This window comes from Anthonomus grandis, chromosome 4 (genome assembly GCF_022605725.1).
Source record: "Anthonomus grandis grandis chromosome 4, icAntGran1.3, whole genome shotgun sequence".
Taxonomy (NCBI): domain Eukaryota; kingdom Metazoa; phylum Arthropoda; class Insecta; order Coleoptera; family Curculionidae; genus Anthonomus; species Anthonomus grandis.
This window is the reverse complement of record NC_065549.1, coordinates 41,311,169-41,337,328: the sequence shown is the minus strand read 5'-3', so window position 1 is coordinate 41,337,328 and position 26,160 is coordinate 41,311,169. Positions and strand designations below refer to the sequence as shown.

The 26,160-nt window shown below is 31.8% G+C and overlaps 1 protein-coding gene across 3 annotated transcripts in view; it reads right to left on the bottom strand.

The window, feature by feature from the left end:
* Positions 1-24,715: 24,715 nt before the first annotated feature.
* The window catches only part of LOC126734769 (uncharacterized), a 259,288-nt gene continuing 257,843 nt past the window's right edge, over positions 24,716-26,160 (bottom strand). For 2 of the 3 annotated variants that reach the window (XM_050438491.1, XM_050438490.1), the window contains 3 exons: positions 25,891-26,125; positions 25,208-25,539; positions 24,716-25,145 (listed from right to left, as the gene is read on the bottom strand). In XM_050438491.1, coding sequence (XP_050294448.1) covers positions 24,782-25,145; positions 25,208-25,539; positions 25,891-26,125 — 931 coding nt within the window. In that variant the 3' untranslated portion in view covers positions 24,716-24,781. Of the gene's footprint in view, positions 25,146-25,203; positions 25,540-25,890; positions 26,126-26,160 lie in introns of all 3 variants that reach the window. The other variant, XR_007660168.1, reaches the window with a different exon arrangement.

The following is a 26,160-nucleotide window of genomic DNA, read 5'->3' as shown; positions in this document are numbered from 1 at the left end:
TTACAAAAATCGTTGTTTTACAGTGAAATTCAATCTTATAATTCCTTGCCCGAATGGGTGAAAAATGCAAAAATCTTATGATGTATTTAAGGAACTAACTATTAATTATAATTACATTAAGTATATGTATTAATATTATGTAATAGCTTTAAGTTAGCCAAGGGCAAAATAAATGTTTTTATTTATTTATTTATTTTAGCTCATTGTGTACGCATAGAGAGTGTACCAATGTGAACAAATTCCGGACCTAGATAATGCAAACAATGTAAAAAATTATGGTTTTATTTGACTTAAAATCATTTATTTACAATAAGTCTGAGTATTTAGTATAAAGTAGAATAAATAAGTCTCAACATCGTATATTTTGACTTCTAGTGTTTTTTGTCAATTTCCAATGTTAAAAAAGTTAAAATAATAAAAAGTGACTGGAGACTGGTACTAATGTATTGTTGTGCGTGTAAGTCTACAATACTACATACCATAAAAGAGCCTATTTAGTGGGGTGGGCCGAAAAATAGCTTTTTTCAAAAATTTTGGAATTTCGTTTTGGAATAGTGCGCAAAAGTTGCCTTTTGTTATTCCAAGAAAAATGTTTATAAACAGTTTTTCGATTGTAATGCGTCTTCCGCCCCCTACCGGAAACGAAAAATGTCAAAAAAATTTAAAAATTAAAATTTGGAATATCGATTTGGAATAGCAGCAGTTAGTTTCCTTTTCCTATTTCGGCCAAAATATTTATCTACAGTTTTTTTATTGCATCAAGTCTTCTGCCCCCTACCGAGCCTTAAATGTGCGATAACCCACATCCTCAATGTTTCTTTCTGACAAAAGTAAACAATCAAAGCAAAGTTTTTCATAATCTGTCCGCTTTTAACGGCAAATTATAATTTATTTATTATTATTATTATTATTATTATTATTATTATTATTATTATTATTATTATTAGGTATTAAGTTACTGGGCTGAATATTGTCCTGACTATTATTTTATGTGCACCTGACCCAGGAAGCCAGTTGCCAGGCGCGGGTAAATGAGTTTCTCAAAAACGTGTTACACAAGACGAGATACCGAGTGTCCTTTAGTTGGATCACCGGCAGATTTCAAAGACAATATTCTACCTACGCAAGAAGATGTTCTGAGGTGCTTTTTATGGATAAGGTATACCCTAAAACCGCCAGATTGTGGAAAAGAGCCAACAGTTTCAGAAATTTCAAGCATACTGGTTGACAAGATCCTAAGTTTATGAGAAAAAGCGTCAATTCCTACAGTCACACGTAAACTTGTGTTGCAACTTATTAAAATGCAGCGTGATAAATATTCAAAGATTTTGTGGTATCCCAAAGTCAAGAGAAATGAAAACTATGTTCTAAAAGTTGAAGCGTATAGAGCAGAGAATAAGAAACACTTCGACATGAGTGCCTGCAAGTGTGAAAAATTTAAGGAGTGTTCTTGTAGCAAAAAGAAAAGGGTAAGATTCATATTATTTAATTTTACGAGATTACTTATCTAACAGCTAATTATTTTTACAGGTACCTCTAAAAGAACGCACATTTCTCGCAGATCAGAGAGGTTTCAGACAAATATTCATAGGACGTGTCGACGCAAAGGAAACAAAGAAAGTACACAGACAGATATGGATTATCAGACAGATCTGCAGCAGCAGTAGGTACAGCTGTTTTACAAGATGTTGGATTAGTAACAAGAGAAAGTTCAGTGCAAATAATAGACAAAAATAAGTTAAGAAGAGCTAGAGAAAATATAAGAAATACAATTGTCGATTCGATAAAGTATCAACCTATAAATGCAATTTATTTTGATGATCGAAAAGACAAAGCAATGACTACTGAAGAAAACGATGGCAGACTTCATAGATTAACGTTAGTTGAAGAACATATTACTTTGCTACAAGAACCAGGTTCAGTGTTTCTAGGTCATGCAATGCCTTCTTCTGGATCAGCGAAAGACTTACTTCGAAGTATAGTTGACTTTTTACAAGAAAATAACTATGACTTGTCAGGATTACTAGCAGTGGGGTGCGATGGCACCGTAGTTAACACAGGATCAAAAAATTGGGTCATCACTCAACTTGAAATAAAGTTAGGACGTCCTTTACAACGATTTAACTGCTAGCTTCATGCCAATGAACTACCGTTGAAACATCTTTTTCACCATATTGATGGCCAAACAACCGGTCCTAGTGCATTTTCAGGTCCTTTAGGCAAACTTATAGTTCACTGTGAAAATTTGCCAGTTATTCAATATGAAATTATCGACTGCAAATTACCCCAAATAGAATTTTGCGACTTAAGTACCGATCCAAGATATCTGTACAAAATTTGCCTGGCAATATCCTCTGGTCAATGTTCGACAGACTTAGCGAATCAGAAGCCAGGAAAGGTCAGTCATTCCCGATGGCTTACTTTGGCAAATCGCTTATTGCGACTGTATATTTCTACCGAAAAGCCTAGTACAAATTTAAAAGAATTGGCAACTTTTATTCTAAGAGTTTATGCTTCGATATGGTTTTCAATTAAACAGAACCCATCTTGTGCAAATGGGGCAAAACATGTTTGGCAGTCCATTCAGCTGAGTCGATATTTAAGGAGCGAGCGATTAATGATTCAGTTATATAACGTAATGCATATTTCGCACACCCGGAAAACATATTATTATGTATGCTAAATGACTCTCGACCCCATATCACAGAACTTGCCATGCGACGTATTTTAAATGCCAAGAAAAGGGAAAATCCAGAAGTAATTCGTCCTTTTATGATACCAAAACTAAATTTTGATGCAGAAGACTATACTGATCTGATAGACTGGCACAACAATGACATCACTCTACCCCCATTACTTCGTGATTTAAAACAAGATGTATTACAAAATATTATAAGAGGAATCCCGGATAAATTTATTGAAGTTTCATCTTACCCTTGTCACACCCAAGCGGTTGAAAGATGTGTAAAATTGGTAACGGAAGCTTCATTATCAGTGGTTAAAAAACTGTTCATAAATATTTTTCGGCCCACCCTACTATTTAGACAGAAAACAAACATTAGCTACCTATCCAAGCAACACATCATATATTATAATCGTTAAATATATATTTATTTTACGATGTTTTAATAAATTTTTGGTTTAGGTATATTTATCAACCGTATATGGTCAAGATATATTTATTAAACTGTAGAATAAACGTATATCATATACAATTCTGTTTACAAAAGGGAGAAAATTTCGGTAGTTAAAAAAATTGACATGGGATTTACATATCTATCTTTAAAACTCGATTACTACACCTCAAATATTTTTTCGTCCATATAACACAATCTAATAACGCTGTTTTTATACTAAAGATTTATATATAAAATTATATCAAATTTAAATAAACAATGTTATTAAATTAAATATTGAATATATATTTTCTACAGAAATATTGTTTTTCATCAACATAACCCTCACCTCCCCACCCACCCCAAACATTTGCCCAGTAAGAACTTCTTTTGAAAAATCACCATTTTTCGTCCTTAATATCCAATCTAATAGCACTGTTTTTGTATATAAACATTTATTAATATATATATATATATAATTATATCAAATTTAAATAAATAAACTGTGTTATTAGATTAGATATTAACGACGAAACCAGCTGTTATTTATGCATATTAATTTGGAAAACAATGATTTTTGAAAACAATTTGTTACTGGTAAAATGTGTGGGGTGGGTGGGGGGCTAAGGGTAGGGATAATAAAAAACGTTTTTTTTTACAGAAAATAATTGCCTGAAAAAAATGCTTTTTAAGAAAATTATAGGTTACACAAAAATCTATAGTTTTTGTATTAATACTTTTCTCACATAACCTTAAGTTTTAAGAAGAGTAAAACGTGAATAAATTCTATTTTATTTCTCAAAAGCCAGGCCCATCGCTATGAAAATTGCAGTAGTTGTGCCATTTTTTATCGCAAATAAGTGGAAATTCAGTTTGTTCCTAATAACTTATTAAGTTTTGTGAAAAATTAGTTTTTTTTTTGTTCTATCTACAGTGGTGGCCAAAAGTATGAAAACTTTAAACTTTTTCAAAAAATGCAGAAAATATCGCAATGCAAAAACTCTCAAAAATATAAATAAACAGCTTGTCAGCAAATAAAGAAATTCCAATGGAGGTAAAGCAAAAAAATGTTGTTTATTAGTTTTGATGAAAGAGGAGTTATTTCTTTGTGCCCGAATGTATGGAAACTTTTAATAGAATCATAATAATTGTTTACTACAAGCTGTTTAACGGTATGATTTTGTTTAAGTGAAGACAGACATCATGCCTAAGTGTAAATACTTATCTAGTGATTTAAAAAGTAAAATAGTTGAACTATACCAGAAGAGTTATAAACAAATTGAAATAAGTAAAGATTTAAACATTTTAAAAGGCAGTGTTTCAAAAATTAAAAGAGAGGAAATCTTTCGGTAGCTCACAAGCAAGGAAGACCAAAAAAGTTGTCCAAAAGGGCTATGAAGGTAATGAAAATAATATCCCAAAAGAACGACCCAAAGAAAACTTCTATAGACATTTCTGGAAAAATGAGTGAAATGAGGATTTCTATGTCTGCTCGCATGGTGAAAAAAAGGCTAAATGAAGTGGGGCTTTTTGGAAGAGTTGCTGTAAAGAAACCATTAATATCAAAGAAAAAGAGAAAGGATCGCTTGAAATTTGCACGAGATCATCTTACCTGGTCTCACCAAAATTGAAATACTGTATTGTTTAGTGACGAAAGTAAGTTTTAATTATTTGGGAGTGATAGGAGACGTTATGTCCGGCGACCAAAAGGTACAAGGTACAGCCACAAATACCAAATGCCTACGATAAAACATGGTGGTGGAAGCGTAATGGTGTGGGGTTGTTTCTCCCGATCAGGTGTTGGCCTCCTGGTTAAAATTGATGGAATAATGGACCGTTTTCTATACAAAGACATATTGGAGAACAACATGTTGCCTTATGCTGAGGAGGAAATGCCATTGAGATGGTTGTTTCATCAAGACAACGACCCTAAACACAAGTCCCAATTTGTGAAAAACTGATTAAATGAACAGAGCATTGCTTTAATGGATTGGCCTTCACAGTGCCCAGATCTGAATCTCATAGAGAATTTATGGGACCATTTAGACAGGAAGATTCGAAACCATTCAATTTCAAACAAGGCTCAACTATGGGAAATACTGCAAACTGAGTGGGCTGCCATTTTCAGTGAAGACTGTGCAAGACTTGTCAATTCTATGCCACGAAGATGTAGAGAAGTAATAAATTTGGAGAGATATGCCACAAAATATTTGCAGATTTTGATTTAGATGTAATTTATACAAATAACTTTTTTCAGTTTCCAAACTTTTGGCCAAGAAAATATTAATTTTATTTCATATTCTTTTTATAATACGTTTAATTTCAAATTAATATGTTAAGTTAGGTAATATATTATATATACTTAAACACAATATGAGTAACTTTATTATAGTTCCTGGTTTCTTAAAAAAAAATACAAATTAAAAAAGTTTCCATAATTTTGGCCACCACTATAGGTTCAAAAATACCGTTATTAAATTAAAAGTATTGGTATAATTAATCCATTATAATTATTGGTATTTATCAACCGTATATGGTCAAGGTATATTTATTACCCTGTAGAATATACCTATAATATATACGATTCTGTTTACACAAGGAAGAAAATGTAAAAGTCAAAAATTTTAAAGAATAATTGTTAATCTAATCATCATCAAATTTAAAGACTTCAGAAAACTATACCTTACTTCTCTCATTTGGTATATGGTTTATGTGGACAGAGAGACTTGAATTACTATAGTATCCGATAATTAAATAAATTTTTAGAACCTCTAAATTTTTTAACGTTAGTCAATTATGTACTAAAAAAATTTTACTCAGAATCTTTAAGGAAAAAAAACCTCTAAAATTTCCAACCCATCCACATAAAACTAGAAGTGTGGTAAATAACATCAATACATTATAATGTATATATATAGTAAGATGTAGTATCAAGAAATGTCACTTCGTTATACTTAAAATATTTAATATGATCCTAAATTAAATTAAATAAAAAAAATAACAAAATGGGAACTTAGTGATTGGAATTACAATTCAAATGGTCTGGTTTAAAATGTTTTTAAATAGATCATCGTTAAAGGTAAAAAATTTTATATGAATGTCTATTGAAACTTGTATTCATATTAGTTAATAAATTGTGAAAATGTGTATAGTTTTAGGTGTATGGGTTTTAAATAAGTGTTGGAAACATAACCCAGTTAATTAGGACTTTTTACAAGGACTTGAAAATCTAAAAGTAACTAAATTAGCAAATATGGTTAAAGTCCAAAGTACTAAAAGTGACCAAATTTTAAAGTGTAGACTGCTAAAACCTATATGTAGCAACCAATATAATAAATACAATTTTATTTATTCTTTAAAGAAACATTGATTGTCAAACCAAAAATTGTCTTTCAAAAGTACCAAAATCAGTCAAACTTCACTCAAAAAATAATTCTGAATATTCTTCAAAGAATTTTTGTGCCTCAAAAGTCACATTACTTTCTATTTTTAAATCAAAATAAAAATGTAAAAAACAAAAGATAAGAAGAATTATTATAATAAATAGCTCCTGAAAATCATTCATCCCTGTTACCTCGTATGTCTTTTATAAATCACTTTTATTCGTCCTATATTGCTGACCCGTTTTGAAAACATCAATACTCCTCTAGTTTTCTAATTTGATTCTCTGCTGAAAAAGCTGTTAAATGTGCGTCGTAAATTGACCGAAATAACCGTACAGAAAAAGCAATTTTTCCCCGTCAATCGGGTGTAATCGTTTTAATTTTGCCGCTGTCACTGCCTGGTCAAGATTGACACGTAGTTACCTAGACATTGATGGTTTTTTTAACTAGCCCCAGGAAATTGATGTGTAAACTATTTTTTTTTGCTAGGATTGGTTATCACTTTTATGCCACCTGTCAGTATAAAAGTTAATGATTTTGATAAATTTTTCTATATTGAGTACCTCAAGTAGAAACTATGGCGTCAACATAAATTTTTTTAAATCCAACATCCTGTATATCATGATCTTTTACAATTCTCAGATATATTCTGAATCCCAGCAATAATGAATAGTGGGACAAACATGCCCCAGTAGTAATAAAACAACAGTATGGTATGAAATACATTTTTTTATTATTATGAACTGAAAAACATTTTATTTATGATAGGGCGTGAAACATTCAATACAAAGTGCTACTTGACACTGATGACAAATAATTTTTGTTCCTTTTCGATTTTAAGGTTTTTACAGTGTACAACACATCTGTTCCTCCCAACTTTTTCAATTGGAAGATAATCACCAAAATTGCTTTACTCTGTTTAAAATGCGGCCTACCTCCAGTAATTAGCGATTCTGCCAGCTTGATAACAAAATCAATGAATGTCATTTTTTAATTTGAACATTCAGTGTAAATGATAATGCTGTTGAAAACTGCCGTCATTAGCAGTCGAGAAAAACCTATTTCCACCATTTGTTGCCTTAGTGGTTACTGTTACAAATTCTAAATAATAGAATAAATAGGATTTTTTTGCAAAGAAAAGCCATATCGGGTGGTGCGTCGCCGAGCGGAACATAGGAAATCCCATGTAAATTTTAAGGGGGTCAATTATTGGCTTCTTATGAACTTTTTGAAGAGACCAATCTGGCAAACCCTTGTGCAAAGTTTCAAAAAATTTTAATAAGGGAATCTTGAATTATTTAATTAAATGTAATTGCAAAATTACCAAATTTTTGGTTCAGATTTTTCAATTCACTTATTAAAATTTTTCGAAACTTTGCACAAGGGATTGCCAGATTGGTCTCTTCAAAAAGTTATCTTACATTTTTTCTATAAAATGTACAGGGAAGCCAATAATTGGCCCCCTAAAAATTTACATGGGTTTTCCTATGTTCCGCTTGGTGACGCACCACCCGGTATAAAATATTATAATTGGTAAAAACTATAATAAGATATGAATTTTTATACTAAAAATAACAAGTAATATGGGTAAGTAATAGGTTTATTTGTGTCCTAAGCCTGTTACTTGGGCTGATTACATTATGTCTTAATTATTTTTTCTTTGTAGTATTAAATTTTCTCAGAAGTTTATAATAAAAAATATACGTATATACAAACTACATACATATTTCTGGTCTAATACTTTGTTGCTGCATCAAATTTTTTAAAGATACATAATTTGTTACTCTCAATGTGTTATAAAAAGGATGTATCTACAAAATATTAGTTTGATACCTTATAAAATACCTAACTTGTCCTCAAAACATTTTCAACCTTAACTACACTCACATCACACAACATATACTCAACAGAATTAGTATAATGTGCAAATGAAAAATAACTATTAAGTTCATTCTTTTTTTATAAACATTAATAATTAAGAAGAGTAATTTCAAGTATGAACATTTTAATCAAGAAATTTTATTGCCCTTTATTTTCAAATGAAATTTTAATATTAAGAAATTGTGACATATGTATTTATAAAATTATGTAATTTCCTTTTTTTTTAAACACTATTATTTACTTTATACATATCTACACATACTGTCTAACAATGTAATTTTTTATAGGTCCAGGATTTGGCTAGAAAAGTTGGACATGCGGCTGACAGCACTAAGAGACTAATAACAATTAATTTATATTTATTTATAAACTGTTATTCAGTATATTGACTCTATATCTATGGTATATTATTTCAGTATATTGACAGCCAGATCGTGAGTTTACATTTGCAAACTTTATAATAATATAATAACTTGTGTAATGACGTACATATCTGTTTTTAATAATTTTGATTATAGCGAGGCCACTGGAATAAATACAACAAATGCATTTTCGTTAAAAACTGTATATTACTAATATAAACAAACATGCCAAATTAATGTAAAAAAAAGTCAAAAAAGTAGAATTCATGTTCAAATTTAAAAAAAAATTATTTTTTCCTAAACTTATTACTCTTGTAGCTAGAAATGGTTTAAACTTCATATGAACTTCTCGTCTTAAAATCAGTTTATCTTATTAGAATCCTGGTACAAAAAACTAGGACACTCTATACGTAAATCACCATGAATCAGTTGGTCCTAAAGAGCATTAAAATAAAATTCAAATTTCGCGGGCAGTGTCTGTCAAAATGTCTCTAGTGCCATCTGCGTTCGCCTTTAATGACTAATGAGCTAAAAAAGGATAGATATATGGATAACATTTACTGTTGACTTGTGCATTTCATTATTTGTCTCTAGCAGGAGTATTTTCTCAATTAAAATTTACTGAAATAGTGACGTAAAACCCATCATTAAAGATAACTAACTTAGAAAATTTAACACACTAGAATAAACATTGGCTGCTTTGGCTTTAGTATTCCATATTGCTAGTGATTACTCAATTTTAACATAAGAAAATAAAGTGATATAATAAATTAATATAATTAGCAGAAACTGAGTGAAATTCTTTATTTTAAGGCAAAAGGAAGAGTGAAACTCGTTTAATAACCAAACCTATTTTGTACTATATTTACACTAAATACTAATAATAATTAATATTTTTAATTTGAATTCTTTAAATCACCAAATTTTCACAACGCTGTAGATATTGCCCAGAAATATTCTGGCGGTAAAGGTATTTGGCAAATACTTTTGGATGGTGCACCTTTCGTACAGTATTAGTATTAAAAGGATGTTTTGAGTGGTTTGAGTGCGTTTTTTTTAATAAATATTAAGACTAAAATTTCCCTTTTTGCTGAAAAATCATAATAAAGTCTGAAGTGGGTCTGAAAAAAGGAAATTCAAATCGCTCCTTTCATAGGCGAGTTAGGTGTCAATGGTGTCATCCTTCTAGGTTCTAATATTTATGAAGTATCTACCAAGTATTGGGTACCAAAATATTCATAAAAATGTGTAATTAAGTATATTATTGTAATCTAGCAAATTTATTGCTTAATATAACCCGAAATGTCGCAAAATTACTATGTGCAAAATCCGGCAACCAAAATCAAGAACGTAGCATATGTCGTAACTTCCAAGGGATTTAAATTAAACTTTTTTCTGTAATATATGTATAATAAATATCTAAACGGATTTAAGATGGTTGCAAGCCTCTACAAACGGGGTTTTTTCATTAAAAATTATTGACTTATATGTTAAAATAACTACCAAAGGATATGGATAAAACTTTTCCTTATAGCCGTTAAAGGTTACATAGCGCTTTATATTTTTTTAACATTTAATAATTCAATAACTTTTTACCAAAAAACTTTTGTTTGAAGAGGCTTGCAACAAATTCAAATGCGTCTAGATTTTTATTAGAAAAAAAGATGAATGCAAATCCTTTGGCAGCCTTTTTCATTTCTTTAACATTCGACTTTTTAAGCAATTTTCACTAAAAACTTTAGTTTATAGAGGTTTATAACCACTATAAATCGATTAAGTTATTGATTGTTAATATATGGACAAAAAATATTAAAATTCCTTGGAAATTTCGGGAGATACGGGCATTATATCGATTAAATACCAGCGGGCGCGGACTATAAATAGGTCGCTGGCAAACGACATAGGCTTCGTTCTAGATTTTTGGTTGTTAGATATCGATCGGGGGCTAGATTCACAGATATAAAAGTGGCAACATCGGATACGTGCATTGTAAACATAGAGGTATTCTATGTTGCCAAGTTGCTTTTTTTTCATTATCTTTTTTGTCAGAATTTTTTTTTTGTTATGAAATATTTTTTTATTACTCTCAAAGTATATATCATTAGTCAGCAAATAAATGAAACTTTTAAAAAGTACACTTCTTACCTGTTACAAAATACAACACATTAAAAAAAAATGTAGTGGATTAAGAAACTGATATATTGAATGAAAAATTGAAAAGTCGATCTGACATCATTGTCTGAGAGATAATGAACTCAAAAAACCTCGCCTATGGTTTGCAGCTAGGCTCATTCTAGGCATTCAATGTTCTTAGATAACTAATTATACATATAGATTTTACTTATGCCCTTATGACTCGTGTTAAATCTTGTTATCTAGCATCTCTTTAACACTTTTCCTGAAATAAAGTTAAACTTATCATACTATTATTCAAATTTCCTCTTAAAATCCATATTTCAATTCATCATTAAAAAAAAATGAAAATCAAACATTTCGCGGAGCCATCGTTTTGCATTACGACCCGACGCGAAATTTAATGATATAGAAACGGGACATAACGACAGCAATTAATTCCAATTTTGTTTTTGAAGAATTTTCCACCGCCACGAGCTCGTTATTTTCTAAAATCGGAGGAAGACAGCAAAAATAAATGTCCGACCCTCGTTTAATTAATATTACATCAGAATAACATTTTAAAACTATGATTATTTTAATATATTAGTGTTTATGGGCTCTCGGAGTAATAGTGAAATTTTTAACGATTTAAATAGTAGAAAGAACTTGGTTTTGCAGTAACTTAAGGTATTTATTTGGGAATTTACATTACCATATGATTACCGAAGGTACCAGTTGAAACATTAAATTTTTGAGGATACTGGGTATGCTACCTGGTTAGTTATTAATTATAAATTTCAATTCCGGATAATTGAAATATAATTTGACTAGGAAATAATACCTATTGATTTTTTATTTATTGACTAGCTTATAAAAATTAATTAAAAATTTAAACAAATGTCACTCTATTTGACCTTGTAAAGATAGCAAGATGCCAGCTCGTGGGCTTGTGTCAATGATTTATATGGGCAGTAAAAACCAGAAACATATGTTCTTCAGAATATCAAACAAAAGAACTCACTATATCAAATACGATCTTTAAAACATTACTAAGCTATTACATGTTGTACATTGCTAATAATTTTCGTACCTTTTTTGACCTTTTGTACCTTAAAAATAGTAATTTATTATTTCAAAAAGGATTTTACGGATAGGAAGATTCATCTGAAAATAAAATATTATATAAAAAAAAATAATTTTCTTTTGCTTTTTTTATCATAGGTTGACAAAATTCCATTCCTTATTTAGTTTTTTGCGAATACTAATAACAATTCTATGGTTTTTGGGATGAATTTAACCAAAGGGCTATACCTAGCTGCTTTTGCTGCTAGAAAGTATAAACCTGGATGGACTAAGGAGAGCAGGAAAGTGTATGAAAAACTTTATGAAGGTGAAAGTCTGGAAAATGTAGATAAACTACTCCATAGCATTCACAAACTACTACCAGGAGGTATATAGACAATAAATGTAAAGCACATAAAATGGATAAAGGAGATTTGCTCACCCACAATATCGATAAAATTTACAATTTGAAGCAAATTACATAAATTCACAGGTAACATTTTAAACTTACGTTTAGCCGCTAACAACGCACCTCCATCATTCGAAAATGAAGTTCTGTCCAGATTACGGTTAAATCGATTTAAAGGTCTGGAAATGCTTCGCAACATTAATTACTTACAAATTTTTTTTTGTTGATTTTACATTTAGAAGTTGATAGCATATTGTCCTGAGCCAAGTGATTAGTAAAATGACTGGATTTAAGACTATCTAGTTTCTGCTGAATCCCATTGATTTTTATTTCAAATTCCTTTTTAATTTTACTATGTTTCATATCTTCCTCCAGAGTGACATTAGCAAAAAGCTAACATCACTTATTTTTTGTTATCTATATTAGATTGGATCTTTATGATTCTCGCACTTAAACGAGCAATCTCAATATTCACTGACCAGCTGCAGTTTTTTCGGCTTCAATTTTTTTACTTCTGCAACACAGTCGAGGCATAAATGCAAAAAGGTCCGAGATTGACTAGGAATGATCCTGACTTCCTGCGCCTGTACAGATACTACTGATACTAATTAGTACAAATTACGCCGCAATATGTCGCAAGGAAGCCAAAGAGGCGTTATTTATCTTTCTTGAATACACAACCCTTATCCCATTTGTAACATCCGTTATCACTTCAAGACATTCTTGCTACCAACAGGATGGAAATTTGATAAAAAGGTCACAAACAGGCGATAACGCATTTTTAAGTTGGGTAAACTTGACGCCACTGCTTTAACATATAGCTTAGAAAAATCAGCTAATTATAGTTTCAGAAGATAGCCACACAATCAATTAATATATTTTTTGACATGTTTCACAAATGATAAACTCGATTATCACAATAAAATTCACTGGAATCAAAAGGTTTCCTTTCAAAATCATTTTTTTCAACTAGGATATGCTATGCGTTACAAGTAAGCCAGAGAATGTTGTTCAACCCAAACGAATCTGAACAGCACTTAATAGACTAAGGACATATTGCGGTAGGTTCTCCGACTCATTTTTTAAATAGCGAAAAATACCATTTTCAAATTGTGACTGAAAAACAAAGACTATTAAACACCTGGTCGAGGACTGTTCAATTAATTCCTTCAGTATCCGATTTCTTGAATGTGACAAGAAAGTCAATATAATATATTCGTAACCTTATTATTTGTTTGTGAATTTTTTTAATTTTTGGTATACAGGTTGGCGAATAGAAGACTACACATAGACATTATAAATGGCAACACCGCTTCTCGCTTTTTGGTTGATAAGCGGTGCGGCGAATTTCGACCTCATTTTGCTAAGTGTATAAATATTTGTAATTATTAGTAAATATTTGTAAAAATATTTCTCATTATGGCTGCCTATACCACTTACGAAAAAGTTCAATTGGTTAAATGGTTTTATGGAGGTAATTCGGCAGTACAATCCAAGGTACTTTCAGTATAATTTTGAAAATAGATTAATTCCTTGTACTAAATTTATTTTAAATGTCGTGTCAAATTTCGAAACTACTTTTTGCCTCCAAGAATGTAGAAATTATCACATTAAAGCTTAAGAACCAACCACCTATTGAAAGGGTCCAGGAGATAGAACGGCCGGAAGAAATGGTTTGTAGTGCTTTAGTTTTGGATTCGACACGATCGAGCCGAAGTGTTGGAGAAGAACTGGGTATGCACCATAAAACTGTGCCGAGTATTTGGAAAAAACATGGATACAAATGTTTTAAATATTCCAAAACTCAGAAGGGATTTCCTCATCTGTTCCGTTCAACACCAGTGGCGAAGAATGGCATTTTGTGAAACCATGATGGAAAATGCAAATGAAAACGAAAATTTCTTGGAAAATATTTTTCAGATGAGTCCTCTTTTCCATTACATGGTAAACACAATTCTTCCACTGTTCGTTACTGATCTCAGGAAAACAAGCACAGAAATTTTTCAGTTCGATACTCGGTACCCTCAAAAGTTGATGTTTGGTCTATATTGGACCATTTTTCATTGATAATACTTTGAACGCCGAAAAATACCTTCAATTGCTACAAAACCAAGTTCTCCCTGCCAAGTTACTTCCCACTGTTATAGACCTGGGATCAGTCTAACTTCAACAAGATGGCTGTCCTGCTTATAAAGCGGTAAGAGTAAAAGAATTTTTAACAAATACTTTTCCTAATGGCCTTATTAATGGGATTTTCAATATTAAATGGCCTCCAAGATCTCCTGATTTATCACCAAATGACTTTTATTTATGGGGTTACCTTAAGGAGACTATTTTATAAACATTATAATAGTAGGCCAACGAATTTAGAAAAGTTATGAAACAGAATTGTTGAATCTGCCAATTCCATTTCACCTCAAACTCTTTTGGAAGTAGGAAGCAGCTTTTGCGATAGGCTAATCTTCTGTTTAGCTGACTAAGGAGGTTTTTTTGAGACTTCTATTTAAAAATTAATTTGTTAGGTTTACTATTTTCTGTTTTTTTTTTTATAATGTTTACATTCTATTTTTATTAGAGTTTATATTTTATCTTAATAAGAATAACGCTTTAATTTTCAATATGTAATGCCACAGTATAAAAGATTGTAACTACGAATCTATGAGGACTTTACACATGTAATTCCTGCATTAGAAGAACATTATACCAATGCCGCGTATAATTTTTTAAAATTTTGTTGCAAGCGATACAACCCCCACCGACGTCAGTAGCCTACTAAAATAAAATTTAAAAGAATCGAACTCGAACCTCGACAACTAGTGTACTGACGCGGCGGCGGCATTGCAACATCTCGCCTGTTAGGAACTTTACATGTGTAGTGATCCATTCGCCAATCTGTATACTTATTAGTGATGTATCACTTCAATAAACAAAATAAATAAATATGATTTTGTGTGTTGTTTTAGTGACCCAGTTTAATTTTGTTAACTTTTAATAGTTAACATTTTCATTATTGTTGTTACTTACACACCAGCAGTTTAATATCCTCAAAAATGAATAAACCAAATGGATTCATCAATAACATTGTTCTACTTTTAACAAGCAAACTTGATTTAGGTTTGATTATTCTGTTCGCCCTGAAGAAAGTCTAATATAGACCGAAACGTTGAGAGTAAAGAAAAAACAAATTGAAAAGCTTGGATTTTAATTAGCGCCTTATCCAATATGAACAGTTTCTCTGCAACACTTCTACCTGATCGTGTTGACTCCACTTCTAAGGTACTACAAGTCATTTGTTCCAGTCACAAAAAAGTGTCTCAAAATTCGAACCCACAATCACGTGTAATGTAAATTTTTCATTTCATTTCATTTCATTTAATTCATTTCAATATACGGCAGAACCAGTTTACAAAAACAAAATAGATAATACAAAATACTAGACAATATAGCAATATAAATACAATACTAGAATTACAAAAAAAAATATATATAGTTGGATCAATGGATCTTTGCGTTTACGTCATCACGTGTTCAAGGTTGATGTTTATATGAATCAATCAGTTGTCAAACCAGCATCAGTGGCGGCGGCATTTTTAAACTTAAAAAAAATAATAGGTTTTCATGCCCAATTTCCGTGGGCGGCGATTTTCGCCAGAGATGAAATCTGCGATTCTTTGAAATTTGTTTTTAGTATATTGTCACTTTTAGGGCAGCTAATTTATTTGTAGCTATTTGATATCTATTTCAACCTGCTGTTCTTTATTACTGGTAGAATATTTCTTTAAATTACTCACGTCTTTTCTACTTATAAATGCAATAGGTACTTCATACACAGTGTCTTTTAGGACCTCATAAAAGTTATCATAATATTTGTTTTTACTTCACAATAAAATATTTATAACAATTTTTAATAAAGAAAGATTTTCATCGAAAATAGACAGTATACATATTATATAACAATAAATTTCCATGAACTTTATTCCTTTAAAGCTCATGAAAAGCTTTGTATAAAGGTTTGAGACATAATTATAATGTTTTCATGAGCGTTTTAAATAAAACCATTATTATTTACTTTATTGCAGTCCTATTTCTAAAAACAAGTTATTGACAAAAAAAAACAAAAAATGAATCATTTGTACCTCCATTTAAATTTTTTTTTTTTTACAAACAAGAGATTTAGTTAATAAGAAATACTTATTATGATAATATGCTAAAAGAAATGGAGCAACCCGTATATTATACCGTTACCCAAATATTCTTACACCAAAACATTTTTTTCAAAACAAGTTTTTTCTCATTGAACAAAAAAATATTAATAAGTTTAAGGTAGAAAATTCAATTATGAATAATCACTGTCACTATCTTCCGAACTAGTTTCACTGTTTAAACTAATCAGAATTTGGGGTATCTCTTCAATAATGACTTCCCTGTCATGCCAGTCCTTGATTATTTTTTCAGTGTGGCAAACCTTAAGCGTTCCATACTTCTGGTGTATATTTCTCTAATGATTTTTTCCACATATCCAGTACATTTTCATCTTTATGAAAATGTAAAGAACTTGTGTCTTTATGAAAGAACTGTTTGTAAAACAGAAAAAGGTTTGGCAAAAAACTATTTCAATAGACCTTCAACAAACACAAAACATAACAATAAAAGTAAATAAGAAAACAAAACAAATCAAATTTCTCTAAAACTCTTTGGCAAGGCAAAGCAAAGTCGAGAACATAAACAAACATGGTTGCTTGTGGTTGCAGACGAAGATCTAAGATGTACAAAGAACTTTCCACAAAATGTACTTAACATGAGGTGTTATTACAGAAAATTCTAAATTAAAACTTGTTTTATTTACAAGTCGTGGTTTCCTTTGTTCATTAGAAGAAAGTTATTTTTTTAATATCTAAACATAAAACATATATTATACCAGTATACTTCTATATAAAAAATTTATTATATTTAGTACATTTTTTGCGAAAACGGGCACCCTTGCGGAAGGAAATAATCGATTTTAAAACCCGACGGGGAGCCAATGATGTTGAAAGTTTATCATAGACATACGATCGAATGTTTGTCCTTGTCTAACTCATAACTGTCGCTCCGACCGTAGGTCGAGTATTTTGAAGACTTACGTTCTGTGCTCTTTCTCATTTGATTTGTCTAAATTAGAAAGAGAGCGGATGAGAAACAATTGTGTTGAGTTGAATGATAGTTTAGTGACGTGAACGCAAAGATCCATTGATCCAACTATATATACCAAGATAAAACCTCTGAAAAAACAGTCATCAACAGGGCTAAAAACTAAGCACTATCCAAGGAACGTAGGTTAAAGTGTAAGATTATTTATTTTTGATTTGAATGACCGTAAGCCGCCGGAAAATGGATCCAAACTATTTTCACTAAAGAAACGCAAAGTCCTAGTCAGTGGTGAAAAAAACCCATAGTTGGCCGAATGAAAGGGTAAACGAAACATAGAAGAGTTGATCCTTCTTTAGGTGTTAAAAGGAATTGCTTCCAAGATGGTAGGACAATGATATAAACCATTTAAGGTCTTATAAAACGTTAAAGCATCAGAATAATGCCGTCTGACTTCAAGATTAGGGATATTAAATTGGACACTGATAGCATTATAGTCGATGTAATAATTACGAAAAATATTAACTTCAGCTCTATAAGCAAGGGATCTTAAGAATCTCCTTTGTACAGCCTCAAGGTATTCAATATGAGAATCATAATTAGGGGACCAAATTACAGACACATACTTAAGCAAGGAACGTACCAAAGAGTAATAAAGTAATTTGAAACAATAAGGTGAAAGATGTACACTATTTCTAGTGATAAGACCAAGAGTACGCATACTCCTGTTAATAATATCCAAAATATGCGGCAAAAAAGTTAGCTTGGTATCAAAAAGAACACCTAAATCTTTAACTGTATCAACTGACTTGACTTCGTTATTGTTGATTGTGTATTGATAATTAATAATTTTATTAGAACGACCAAACGAAATACATACACCCTTCTTTACATTCAGTTTCAGACTATTGCTATTACACTACTCAGCAACACTATTTAAATCCAATTGAAGTAGCTCAGCATCAAGATATGACTCAATGGCTTTATATAGTTTAAAATCATCAGCAAAAGCAAGATGTTTTGAATGAACAATTACATCACTCAAATCTCTTATGAACAAGTTAAAAAAGACCGGTCCAATATGCAAACCTTGAGGCACGCCTGAAGATACTTCACATTAGAAATATAATTACTTATCCTGACCAACTGTGTGCGACCAGTCAAAAAACTGTGACAAAACTCGTCCAAAGTCCTACCAAGGCCCATAGCCCCAAACTTCTAAACCAGATGTTCATGACCAACCCTATCAAAAGCCTTCGAGAAGTCTGTGTACACACTATCGACTTGTACAGACCTCTCAAAAGCACTAATCAAATCATACTGGTAAGTCAACAGGTTAGTCACCGTAGATCTACCCTGACAAAAACCATGCTGATGATCACTAAGCAATCGCCTACAATGCCACGAAAATCGCACAGAAAACAACCTGTCAAACAGTTTAGGAACTACAGACTGAATACACACACCTCTATAGTTACAAATATCAGTTCTATCTCCATTTTTATGAATTGGCGTTAAAAAGCTTACCTTCCAATAATCAGGAAATTTGCCCGATGTTAAGCAAAGATTGAAAAGGTGATGCAGAGGTTTACTCAGAGTGCACACACAGTTTTTAAGAAAAACAGATGGGTTACCATCAGGACCAAAAGAATGTTTGTTAGGAAGGCGTAAAATTTCATCAAATATGTCCAATAAAAACAAAGAAATGCGATTTAAATCCAGACTGTAATCAAATTTATAGTCAGGAGCCTTGCGGACAGGTTGCCTGTATGTAGTTTCAAAATACATAAGCAAACAAGTTTACAATATCTTGACCATTACCAGCAACCTCGGCTTCCATATTCATGCTATTGGGGTATGAATCAGACCTACGTAATCTATTAATGTGTTTCCAAAGTGAAGAAGGATCATGAGAAATTTCAGTATTTAATCTTTCAATATATGACCTAAAATACTCATCACGAAGAGTTTTACATTTATTCCTTAAATTTGAAAAATTAACATAATCCATGGGATTCTTACTATTTTTGAATTTTGTGTGAGCAATCTTTTTTTGAATAACTAATTCTGTAATTTTCTACTAAACCAAGTGGGAAAATTAGATGATTTAAAATGTTTAATTGGAATAAACATCTCAATAGCAAAATAAAGAGCATTGTAAAAAATATCAATGCATTTATTAATATCCTTCTGATTAAAAGCAGTATCCCAATTCATGCAAGCAAGGTAATTATTAATGGCAACAAAATTACAATTTACAAAATCATAATAATAAACATCATACTTAAGACTAAAATCACAATTAATAGGAATACTTATTTCATAAGCAGGATGGTGGTTTGATGCCGGTGATAAATTTTCAGTAGCATATATGACTTTAACATTTGACAAACTTGAGAAAAACAGATCAAGAAATGTACCAAACAAATTTGGCAAGCCATTCACCTACTTAAGATTAAGATAGTTACATCAACTACATAGCACATTTGCAGATGTTATAGACTCAGCCGTCTCAACATGCAGTCCGTTCACAGAGTTCCTCCATACCGCATGTGGCAGATTAAAATCACCACAAAATAGAATATCACAACTAGTATGAACACTCACAAGATCCATGGATGTAGAGGCAAATTCCTCATAAATTGATAAAGGAGAAGCAGGAGGGATGTAGACAGCACCAAAAATGATATTCTTGTCACTGCATGATACAAGCACAAAGATGTATTCCAGGGTTGAATCACTGGTCTGTAATAACCTGGCTTTAAAATATTTACGAACAGCATTCAAAGTGCCTCCCTGTATTTGTGTAACTTCCATCCTGACGGAAAATATTAAAGTCAGTGAACCTTAACTCCGAGTCTAGAAAATCTTCATTAAGCCAAGACTCCACCAAAATTACAACATCATATATGCAACTGTTGACAGCATTCCGCAGATCAGCTATTTTAGTTCGCAAACCACCTGCATTATGAAAGTATACATTTAGTTTTTTGGAGTCTGCTTAATAACATTATTCCTCTTTTGTTGGACCACTTTAGGAATGCCATTAAAATATTGTATGCATAAGTTCTGTTCTGTACGTGAGCGCAAAGTAAGTTCTTCATAAGCATTTTTTAATTGCTTACGTTGAATAGGTGTTAGGTCAGCTCAATTTGCACATGTAAATTCCGAAAAATCATTTCCACATGTAAATGTTTTTTCGGAATCGGTCTATTTGCAAATATAGAGGAAAATAACTCTATACATTGTACTAAATAATCAAGTTAGTATCTGTAACTGGATTCGTCGCTGTTGATATACAGGGTGATTCAAAAGTTAGCGACATCCTTATCCTTGCATAAAAATAACACAAAAAATTCCTATTAACATGGGTTCGCAAATGTTTCCTAAGGGAATTATTTCCCTTTTAACAAGATGCCTTGAAGACGATTTTTTCTCTATAACTTTCACACCATTTACAATACAATTTTGAATATTGGTATACGGTAAAAAAAATAGACTGTAGTTAAAATACACAATAAAAACAATAAAAACTTTAGTCAGTGCTACCCTATTTCTTATACGCTCTGGGTTATTGCGGTTTTATTTGAAAAGTATAAAACTTAAGAGTGTTTTACGGAACAAACGCACTCTTAGTTCATTTCGATAAAGCGTTCCATTTACGAGAAAATTGACTTTAAAAAACTTTAATTTGTCTATGCTTACTGATGAAAATTAGGTACTTATTTCCATAGAAAACAAAAAAACAAATTTATTTGAAAATTTAGAGAAAACATTTAGAATTATTACCATCAGCATCACGACAAGCTGCTAAACTTTTTATTAAATTACGATGCATTCGTGGAAGAATTCTTGCACTGTTTTTAACTGTTTGAAATTTTGTCTAAGAACATTAATATTGAGTATTGGGTGAGAATAAACGAACTGTTTTATGTGTCCCCATAAGTAAAAATCTAGGGGGTTTAGATCAGGTGATCATGGTGGCCACGACACTGGATCCCCACGACCTATCAAAGGCTGTGGGTAAGCATTATTTAAGTAGTTTTTAGAGAACCACATTTGTGCTCCTAATAGAAGTGGAAGATTTTCTAATAGTTGCGGCAATATTCAATTTGTAGATATAATGACTAGGTTTCTCCATTCATCCATTACGGTAAAAATACGGTCCTAATATTTAAAGACACATTTAAAGAAAAATGCTGCTAATGAGCTGTTTGTATCGTAGAATGCGGATTCCCATCTGCCCATATATCGTTGTTATGGAAATTAAAAATTCAGTACAGCAGGCCTCATCGGTAAATAAAATTTTTTTCTCGTTATGTTTAACAGCAAGGTGTTTTTCTTTGAGCAAAGTACAAAATTGAACACGAAGTGGAAAATGTTGTTCTTTCAATGCATGAACTCGTTGCATGACTGAGAGGGTCCCTTGTTGATTTGCGATGATGCGGGTACTTAACGATCGATCTGCTTCAACACAATCTAGCACTGGTTCTTCCAATGCTAGAATTCTAGCATTTCTTGGTTGCCCAACAACTTCCTGTCTTAAAAAAGATGCTAGATAAAAATGTAACCAGGCATTATGCAACACGTTTTTCCTAAATTCTTCAAATTAACCTCTTTCCCTTAAATTACGATCCACTCTTAAGAAAACCGAACGATGTGGCACTCGTTCAAGAAATGCCTCTTCATACAACCGTCTTGCTTACATACAATTACCAAAAGCCCTTCCATACATAATATGAATATCAGCTTTAACCCTTGGGGGGATTTAGACATTAGAACTCTTACTAGTGGACACATTTAAATACTTTAAAATAATAGAAATATTCTGGTCTTTCTTAATAGGTTTACTGAATATACTTACCTTAAGTAGATAGTGCCAGAAAAGGATAGCAAACTAAGCAGGATAATCTTTTGTGGGCAGTATTGCTGTAAGAGGACCTATACTCAGCTTATCAAGATTTAAGAATCTTATATACTAACAATATTTGTATCGAAACTTATTGGCAATTATCCTGAAAAGAAAGTGACTTGATATTACCTCTGGTGATTCAGAAATCATGTATTCATAGTACGTAGAACTTGGGTTTGGTATTGAGAAAACAAATCGTGCAACAGGGATAATCATTTCATTTTTCCTATTTGCCCGATTCTAATAAGATATATATTTTACTAACTAAAATAGCTACAAAGAAAAAAGTCGAAAAGCACTAATTCATGTACCATTATTAAATTAGAAAATATGATATACCTGAGCTCTATTTTGTCGAGTCTACCCATTCGACTATTATTCTATTCAAAACAGCTATAAAAGAAAAAGTCGAGAAGGGTTAAATCGTGTGTCTTGGATGCCGCTTACTTGTGATATAATAAATAAATAATAATACAACAACTTCTTATTTTATTGCAATTTAATAACGTTGTCGATATTAACACATACGAAAAAAAAAGACAATTTCCCCTTCGATAGAGAGGTAGAAAGAGGAAATTGATCAAAGCTACTCAACGTAAGTTTACTCTATCTTGGCAAAAAAATCTCAATTTATTATATCCGAAAGCGGGGGAGCTGAGCTTCGTTCGAGCGAAGTATACCTCAAGAGTAGCCTTGATGCGTTTTAATAAAACTTTTGGAGGACTATATCGTTCTGAAGTATTAAACTCGACAGGGGCGTACCAGCAAATATATGAACATATGAATAAACTTAACTTAAACTTTATTTATTTATCATTCAACCGGATTATTGCTCAATACAAAATTAACTTGAACCTGCAAAACAATTCTTTAATTAATACTTGCTTGTTGAGGCTTAACATTTTTAATGGGTTACATACAAACTAAATTTATATTTTAAATACCCGACTGTATTAGAGATTTAATTTCATTTTTGTTTATTTTATGACATATGCCTAGCATAGTTGGGGGGTAAAATTAGAATAGTGGACTGTAATTCACTCGCGAAAAAAATATGTCTGTATATGAGAGCAACCTATTTGGTCCCAGGTTTTTGCGCTCCTCCCGACTGTATCAAAATTCGGTGCAGTGCCGTCGGTGATGCGAGCGACTCTTCTCGTAGGCAAAGAATAAAGGTGATGTTACATGCATACGTCATCCGTCATCCGTCATACAAAATTTTATCGGATAGTTTTCCCTTCTGTTACATGGACGCGTCACTTTCGTATGATTGACAATATTGACATTGACATTTCACTGGTGGTGCTTGTTTACTGGTTACTGTTTGTTTATTTATTTTTGTTTTTACTTATCGTAATAATACCAAAAGCCTTTATAATTTTGTTATATTATGTTCTTTGGCCATTATTAAATCAAATATGGAAGAGAAAGAATGCAGCACATCTTCGCCCGGAGAGTCTGAAATTCAGCCGGTACAGGTAAGGTATTTATTATAACCTGTTAACCATTGTTTTTATGTCAATTCAAACTTAAATTAAATATTTGTATGTTTTTTACTTACAGAATGAAATACAAACCACTACAGTTGAAGAATTTTTGATCTGCTGTGTCCAGAATCGGCCAGCTCTGTGGGATTCCCGGTTACCATTGAAAGAAAGATCGAAGTCTATAAGGGACCAGTTATGGATGGAGATTTACGAGGAGTTTGGTAGCAATTCAGAGTTTTCTTTGGAATATTTAATGAAAAAATGGAGAACGCTACGGGACACTTATGTTAGGATTACAAATGAATATACACCAAGTGGTTCCGGAGCAAGCAAAAGAAGAAAATGGGAGCATCTTGATTCAATGTCGTTTTTGAGCGACACAATCAAATATAAAACTACTATTTCAAATATAGATCTCCCTACCACTTCAAGAAGTCAAAGTAGCAGCAGTACAACTCCACCATTACTATCTCCCACAAGTGAGCAACCAACCAGGACCCCAAGCACGCAACCATCCAGAACCCCAAAAGGTGACAAAGTTGAAGATGCAATTATTGGGGTGCTTAGCAAAATTAATTGTCCTCCCCCTCCATCTGAGACTATCCCCAAAAACCCTTTAAATCCAATTTGTATTCGAATATCAGAACTCCTGGAGCATGTTCCACAACAAGAAAGGGTGTTGTTAGAAATTAAGTTACTTCAAGTAGCTTATGAAGGTGCACAGAATTATTTGTCCCCTAAATAGTTATAAGCAGTAATAGTTAATAGGCTTTAGCGAATGTTACACCACTGAAAGAGTAGAATATGTGTACTACATTTTACAAAAATATGTATGTCCAGGATAAATAAAAGAACAAGTGATAATAATTATTACCATTATATAAAGTGCTGTTTAATAAAGATAAAGAATTTTATAATAGATTATTATTATTTTGCCCATTGAAATGGTACAGCTCCTTCATTGCAGAAGAATGTAGCTAATTTATTCCTCATTATATCTGCTGTCCGTCCATACATATTAGTACTAGTTCTTCTGATATTGGGAAGATTCGAGGTAGCATAGTTACGCCATTCCCCGTCAATTTGTTGCCCTTCAATATCTTCTCTATCCACAAGAGTCGGAGACACATATTTTTTCTCTGCACCAATTAAAAAGTTATGAAGACAAACAGTGGCCTTAACAATGCTACGAACAGTTTCTTCTTGTGCAATGATTGGTTTTCGATAAACTCTCCATTTTGCTGACAATATACCGAAAGCATTTTCTACAACCCTTCTTCCTCTAGACAACCTGTAAACACAATATTGTATGTTTAGAAATGCCAAATTAAAAAGCAAAATATGTTTACCTACTTATAATTAAAAATCCTTTTAATCTGAGGTAAAAATCGGCCTGGATATGGACGCATTAGACATGTGGATAAAGGAAAAGCTTCATCCCCACAAATGTAAAAATTAACTTCATCACCATTGTCAATTAATGCACATGGTGGAGGAAAATTTAGATTGTTTGTTGCAATTAATCTGCCCATATTACTATTTTTGAATATTCCTCCATCACTATGGCGACCCTCTGCTCCTATGTCAACCATTATAAATTTATAATTGGCATCACACAAAGCCATTAGTACAATACTGTGTGAACCTTTATAATTGTAGTATGTTGAGCCTGATTTTGGAGGTGCCTAAAATTTAATGCAATACTTTAGACCTAGGTATTTAGGTATAGTCCAGTTCAAAGATATTTCATAATGGTCAGCCGTCAAAACTCCAGCATTCCACCTGCCAAATAATGTCATCCACCTGCTATTTACATTGTTTGACAAGTAAAATGCTGGTGTTTTGACGGGTGACAATTCTAATATATCGTTGCACTGGACTTTATACTATACATACAAGATTGAAAGAAAGGAAATCCATCTTTGTGAATTAAAAGTGTATGATCAGTATGACTGTAAAATGCTGTGCCTGTTTTTTAATATACTGTACTGATTTATATGAGCAAATTTCAAATTAATGTTACACTGAAAACATACTTGAATTATAACATGTTTCCCGTCTATGGCGCCCACACAATGTGGTAATTGCCATTTTTCGCTAAAGCCTTCTGCAATATTTCTCCAAGTATCTTCATCTGGTTTTGGTAACACTTTTTCGTGCAAACATTCCCAAATAGCATCACATGTTTCCCTTATAATTTGTGAAATAGTAGAATGAGCAATCCGAAAGGAAAATGAAATTGATGTCATACTGTCTCCAGTAGCAAGATACCTAAAAGTATGAGTTGCAAATGAACTTTGTAAAGT